This window comes from Xiphias gladius, chromosome 16 (genome assembly GCF_016859285.1).
Source record: "Xiphias gladius isolate SHS-SW01 ecotype Sanya breed wild chromosome 16, ASM1685928v1, whole genome shotgun sequence".
NCBI lineage: Eukaryota > Metazoa > Chordata > Actinopteri > Istiophoriformes > Xiphiidae > Xiphias > Xiphias gladius.
In genome coordinates, this window is record NC_053415.1 from 7,685,693 (window position 1) to 7,692,500 (window position 6,808).

The 6,808-nt window shown below is 37.8% G+C and overlaps 1 protein-coding gene across 9 annotated transcripts in view; it reads right to left on the reverse strand.

The window, feature by feature from the left end:
* Positions 1-2,200: 2,200 nt before the first annotated feature.
* Positions 2,201-6,808, reverse strand: part of pard3bb (par-3 family cell polarity regulator beta b) — a 219,763-nt gene continuing 215,155 nt past the window's right edge. For 8 of the 9 annotated variants that reach the window (XM_040147956.1, XM_040147955.1, XM_040147954.1 and 5 more), the window contains one exon: positions 2,201-6,680. In XM_040147956.1, coding sequence (XP_040003890.1) covers positions 6,566-6,680 — 115 coding nt within the window. In that variant the 3' untranslated portion in view covers positions 2,201-6,565. The remainder of the gene's footprint in view (positions 6,681-6,808) is intronic. The other variant, XM_040147959.1, reaches the window with a different exon arrangement.

Here is a 6,808-nt window from a genome sequence, read left to right on the forward strand (position 1 = left end):
AGAAAACAAGATCACAAATTGACAATAATTAATGAGGATTTTGGGAGGTCTGGCATCTCCAAGGACGGCCCTCAAACACAGTGCGTACATGAAAAACAATCAGAAGTCATGGGAACAATAAACAGGCTGCCATGCTGCCAATAATAGCTACGACTGAACAATACCTTGCCAAGTAGAAACACACACACACACACACCCGTCCACAAATTGGCAGCCACTCATAATAGAAAATCCTAATTACAATGGCTTCCAATGCTTATTAAAACTACTAATAATAACTGCTAATAATTACAGCATGCCAAACCTGCCAAGGGAGGGAGGTTGGAGCCATTACACACCCAGTCAGTCAGTGACTAGTTCATACAGTCAGTCAGTGAATCAACCAGCCAGTTTAACGGTCTCTCAAACACAGCATCAGTCAAACGTTTTATCGACACAAGGCCACTTAGTCAGCTAGTCTGTCAGGAAATCTGGGATGTTACTGTAGGGTTAGTCATAACCTCAACAGATTAGATGATAAAGCATAAAGTGATTGTGACCACTAGAACATATGTCTCTAAGGTTCTTAAAGGAGTACTTCTCGTATTGAAAGTAGCAACTTCTGAAAACTGGGGGACACCTGAGAGACAAATAGTAAAAAGAATTTTTAAAATGTATCTGCTCTCCAGAAACCCTTTCTACTGCATTTTTGTATTAGTCTACAGTGTTAACCAATAGCAATTTTTTCCTAGGCTCCTCCCGTTTTGGCTACATTGATTTTGTTCTTGGAGCTAGCTGAAGGTTGCTCAAATATAGTTGCTAAAAACACCTGACAATTTGCAGCCATTCTTGGGTTTGGGGAAAAAGGCCATCCAAAATTGAGCTGTAGGTAGCAGCTCAGCTAATTGTTACCCTTACGTTTAACCAAGAGGAGCTAATGGTCGCATTATTTGGAGTTGCAAGTCAAAAAGATTTTGAACCATTGCGCTGGAATGTGACAAGCATGGTATAAGTGTTGGCTTGCTGGGTATTCGAGTTTCTTCATCAGTGGCTCATTTACTTGGACACTCTGCTCTTTCAAGCTGAAAAAGCCCAGCACAGTTGGAGTTTTAGGAAACTCGGGAGAACCAGTCGGACTCATCCATACTATAAGCTGAGGCTAAATGATACATTAAGCTCAAAGCTGCTGAGTGCTGCGCAGATCTGCAAAGTGTGGAGACGATTCTCAGCGAGATCAGTATTAGCAACATTTTACCTTCCCAGGAAGTCTTTCAACATATAAAAAATCCAAACTTATCATTTTCACAGTGATTTAGGGAGCAACTAGCCAAACAACTATGGAGTCAAAGGTTTATCTGTCAGGTAAAGACCAGTCATTCAGTCTTTCCTCTTTTCATTTGCTCCATTTCACTGACATGATTGTTCCAAACCGTGAGAAGAGTCCAGGAGTACACAGCAATTCATCTTTTTAACTAATTTAAGTTCTGACATGCATTAACACAAACACCCGGACTTAAACAGGACTTAAATTATAATCAGAACATTGAAAGTTGAACATACACACACACAAACACAGTTGCACTTTGCAGATCCATACTGAACACTGTGCACAAAATGAACCTTGGCAGTGACTCCCGAGAATCTAATTACTTCCCTCTCCCTCTCCCCATTGGCCGAGAGGTCTGGGATATGCTAATTAAGCCTTGACTGATAAAACATTCCCTTGGCCTCTGTGTCTCATTACTACCAACTTCTCTGATTGCAGCCGGAGTCCAGCACCCATAGTGTCTGATAAATAAGAAAGCCCCTTAAGCCACAGACTGTGACTAAATGCTTATTAATCAGAGGGATATGACCTAGCAGTACGATGGCACTATGCCAGAAAAACTCAAAAAACTTTGCGCTGCAATCAGTGTACCTTATCTCCTTTTTAATTGATAATTAGTCTTGCATTAATTTGGGGCTAACATCTATCTCTTATCACAAAAGGTACAATTTATCAGCTGTTTAAATGATGGACTAAATTGGGTTGGCAATGTTAATGATTCACCTTGCAGGGTATGGGGGACGTGAGGGAAATAATTTCTCCTGACTCATATTTAATTAACCTTAGCAGATGTGCTGGGCATGCATTGTAGCTTGAAAAAGAAGAACATGTTTAAAACATTTAAAGTATGACATCTTTGGCAAAACGTGTTTTAGAATGAATATTTTAATGCAAAAAGATGATATATACATAAATATAAAATGCAGGAAAACAAAATCATTGTTATTGTTACAACATTATAAAATGAGATTTTTGGATACAAGCAGTGTAATAAAAATGTTATACGTCTATGACAGAGAGGTTATTTAGTTGGTTCCTTCATTCACTGGTCTCTGTAAAAGGAGAACCAGGAGTACCAGAACTTTACAAAAAGAGAGTTCTGGTTAGTACCTTCATCTTGTGCAACTCATTCTGTACTGCCAAAAACCAAAGAGTGATACACACAGGCTTTTTAATATCTTTAACCACGCTACATCACAAGGTCTTGTTTGTGTCACCCAATTTGAAAAAGCAAGTTAGACATTTTTTGCAGAATTAACTTTTTTTTCTGGTTATTTGCAAATTTAAAACTGAGAAAAAACCAACATGAATTGAATCCTTGAAAAACAAAAGTGATCAAAACTTTGCATTGTACCTTTTTCTTACAGTAGCATGGTAACAGTAGCCAAACACTCTGTGGCTCTGGTATACCCAACCAACAACACCAACTATCATTAAAAAGACATACATAGAAAATAAATGCTTGTGAAGTGTTACATACATGGGACTCGTGAGTAACAGTAATACACCTTCATGTAATGTTCACATCTCAGTATAATGTAGCTCAAAAAAGCTACACCAGGCACTGACCCAGCATTCAGACACGGTTTAGAAGACTTCATCCATCTCTCTTTTCTGTTCATTCTGTCTTAAAGGAGAGCAATTCAAACATTCAATTCAACACGCCAAAATCATCCATGTGACCCCAGCAGATCATTTTCTCTGGTGCTCCGCGCTCACTCTTACACACAGAAACTATTATTATCTAAAGTAATAAAAACAAACCTATTGGAAGTGGACAGAATACTCTTTATTTGGGTATAAGGGCTACAGATTCACACGTGAACTCAGCAGCGTAGATTATTAGTTGAAATGTCTCATCACCCATCACCCAGAGGGTCCTGGTTGTATAAACCAGCACAGTACTTCACTATCATGTTGCGTATGTGTTTTACTGTTTTCCCCATCAGTCCTAATTTAAACACCTTACAGGTAGATTCGTTGATTAATCTGACTATCAATTACAACCCAGCTACCATTTATCATTTGTGGTACTGTGAGTTTGGTCCTGTTTGAGGCAATGGTACACACACTGCTCTGTCTCTGTCCATCGTGGGGGTTAAACTGCTAACCTTCTGTTTGCTACAACATTAGCACTGAGCAAAAGAGTGATCGACTTAAAGGGGCATGTGAATTATTTTGGTGTCAGATCTCTATACTTGACAGATGAGTTGACCACAAGACAATTTTGTAAAAATGTGTCTTATAATATTTTAGTAAAACCTTGACAGTTAGATTTGGAAGTCTGACTTGCAGGCTGGTGATGAAAAGTGATAATAGACTGAACAAGACAAATATTTGTGAGTAATTCCCAGAATCACTACTTTCAGTCAATACAAGCCCACTCCTGTAACCCTCCTCCTACAACTGAAAAACTGCTGCCCAAATATTTATGAACATTCATTCTTTCTTCTGCTCTTTTCTTCTTAAATCAAACCAGTATGAATCACAAAGGCACTAGGGTTCTTGCACTGCATTTTTTTTTAAATCATTTTTTCCACCTCCCTCCTTCAAAACCTACAATCTATTACTCATTTCTTGAATTCCTCTTTATCAATACCCCCCTTTCCTTTCTGTCCTTTTGTTTAATGTTTTTCTTCTTTGCTTCTCTACCTATCCCTCACTTTCCTTCCTCCTTTCTGTATTTTCTTTTGTCTAAATTCTTTTCAGCCATCCTTTCTTTCTACCTGCCGGCCCACATTCCTCTTTCTAAGCAAGATCCACGTTTCTCAAACAAACAAGCAAATTACATAGTTTTTGAGACTACACCTTCTTCACATTCTTTTTGCATGGGTTTCAGTCAAATTCCTCTCAACATTCACGCTTTAGTGGTATTTCATCCTCAATCTTAACATGAATTCACTTCCCCAAATCCTGAAATGTCACTTTAAACATTTAATCTCCATTTAAATTAATACTGCTGAGGTTTGAAGAATGAAACACAGAAATGTTAAGCTAGACTCTATCTCCTAGTTACACTTAACTGATGGTTTAGTAAGTGGCTAAATGGGTATACAGTATGGTGCAGCAGTGAGATGAGCACTCTGATGGCCAATTCATGTTTCAATAGGACTTGTGTGCACTTCAACACACAGTGACGCCTACACCACCAGGTCACGGAGATGCGCATTGAACATCCTTCACACCCAAACTACGGTACATCATTAACAGAGAACACAAAGAGAAAGAAGCTGCTGAGTAACACAGAGTGAAAATGAGCTCTACAACTGGTCAGTTAAACACTTGCCCAAAAAAATGAAAAACCTTTTCTGCCTGGTTTACTGCACAGTACTGAAATCTGCGTGGCCTAAACAACTCAGCCCCACATCCAGCTTGAAAATACTAGGCCAAGACAGCACATTGTAGAGGTTTGATATATTATATGAAATGAACTGTTCTACAATTACTGGAGTTTTGCTCATTTCCTGCATTTCCCTACTTCTTTTACATTGCCGTCTATTAGGTTCAAGTGCCATTATCACTAACAGTGTGTGCTCATACCTAATAATTTAGTTATTTAAAAGAGTAAATGTTTGAAACAAATACTGTCTAATTACTAGGAGTTACTCCCAGTAGAGGAAAAGGCAGCATTAAAAAGCTTTGGTTTGTGTATTGCCTATTATGAAATTATCATCTTCTTCTTCACAGAGCTTTTTCCAGAATGTCAAGGTTTATAGGTTGATATTAGCATTCTGATGAAACTTTGAAAAATGTGGTTGTCAGCTTTTTGTTTAAAGCAATGGATTACGTCTGAATTGGATGTCTGATAGAAAAAAACAAAAACTGAGCACAAACTCCAGTCATGCTGGAATGATTCAGTAAAAACAGGTTGACTCCATGGATTAAGCAGAGATGAAATGTAATCCATGCAAGTTTATCATACATTCAAGTAGGGGTCATTTTAAATAAAGTTAACTATTCAAAGAAAAAAACATCAGTAAAATAATGCTAACACGTTCTGAAATTAAAAGATAAATTTGAGATTCAGTACTTCTGCATTGTGGTTTGAAATGCTGTTATCCCAGGATCATTTTAATGCAGGGACAGGGTTGTTCGTAAGTGCTGTAATCCAACAGCCAGACGTGGTTTCGGATTGTATCTAGTCCCGTACTAAAAATGCATTTAAACTCATCTGTACTGAGAGAAATATTCGGGATAAAAATGAAAGGCAATCATAGCATCATTAAAAGCACATTATTACACAGAAAGATAAAAACCTGATCATCAGACACTAATCATGAGGAAAAAATTTGTACTGTCATAAAGACTGGCATAGTGGAGTTCTCCCTGTGCGGCAAAGTGAAACTATAAGGCCTAAAAAAGAGAACTTCATTAATGAACTGTAACTATTGCCCAAACTCTCCCCGTTTAGAGTTTTCATTATTATTTGGCGTGGATGGATATACCGTCTCACTGCATAATGCTACATTTAGAGTTACGATGATTTTTCTGTTTCAGCAGCTACTACTAACATAGTCAAGAATTCTGTGTTCAGACTAATTTGTTGCTGTCCAAGCAATTTTGGAACACAGGGTCATTTTGACTTTTTCAAACATCTTCTACATCTCAACTTACAATCAAGAGGAGACTCAAAGTCCTACAATCACATTTCTGTAAACATGAACTGCTCAGTCTTGATAATAAAGTTGGCTTCATCACACAGAAGTAATTATACTGAAAGGTGTTATTTATCTTCGTGAACGGTTTCGTAACTTAGGTAAACATACGACTACCTGTTACTTTTTAGGGTATTTTATTTTTTGTCATGTTGGTGGAGCAGCGGCAGTGAAACTGCCAGGTACAATATGAGAGTGTGCAGAGCTGTATTTATGCCTTTAGTGTATTAATTTAAATGGATCCAATTACCTGTGCCTCTGACCAATTGTTGAAAGAGACGACTTAATCAGAGTATAGGGTATATAGTATATATAGTATACTGCTAATTTTATGCTCTGGGAAGACTCAAAGCATTTAAGTGACTTCAAACAACAAGACATTATGCATCATGCCAGCCACTCTATAATTAACCTCTTTTACCTTGCTTTTCTGTGTATTACCATATACTTTTCAACAGCGTAGACAATGTTTAAAAATGATGGTGATTCAAATCAGACCATTCAGAGGATTCAACTCTATTTCACTGTGGTAAGGAAAGTAGAAGAGCTGCACAATAAAAAGCATTCAGCATTTTGCTTCTTTTCATCTAAGGACTTGATTTTTCTACACAGCTGCAGTCATGGCATTCTTCTGTCTCGGGTTGGTTTGGTGTTGCTGTTGCTGTCTTCCTCCCTCCCCAGCGTAGCCATATTGGTCTGGACTGGGATCCACCAGGTGTCTGTACCAATCAGACATGTTTTCAGGTTTGTCATCTTACTTAATATCTACAGCTGTAAAAATTCAAATTCCAATCTGCTTTTATCAAAGAGAGACACATGATTCAACATGATTTATTTTACGTATTGG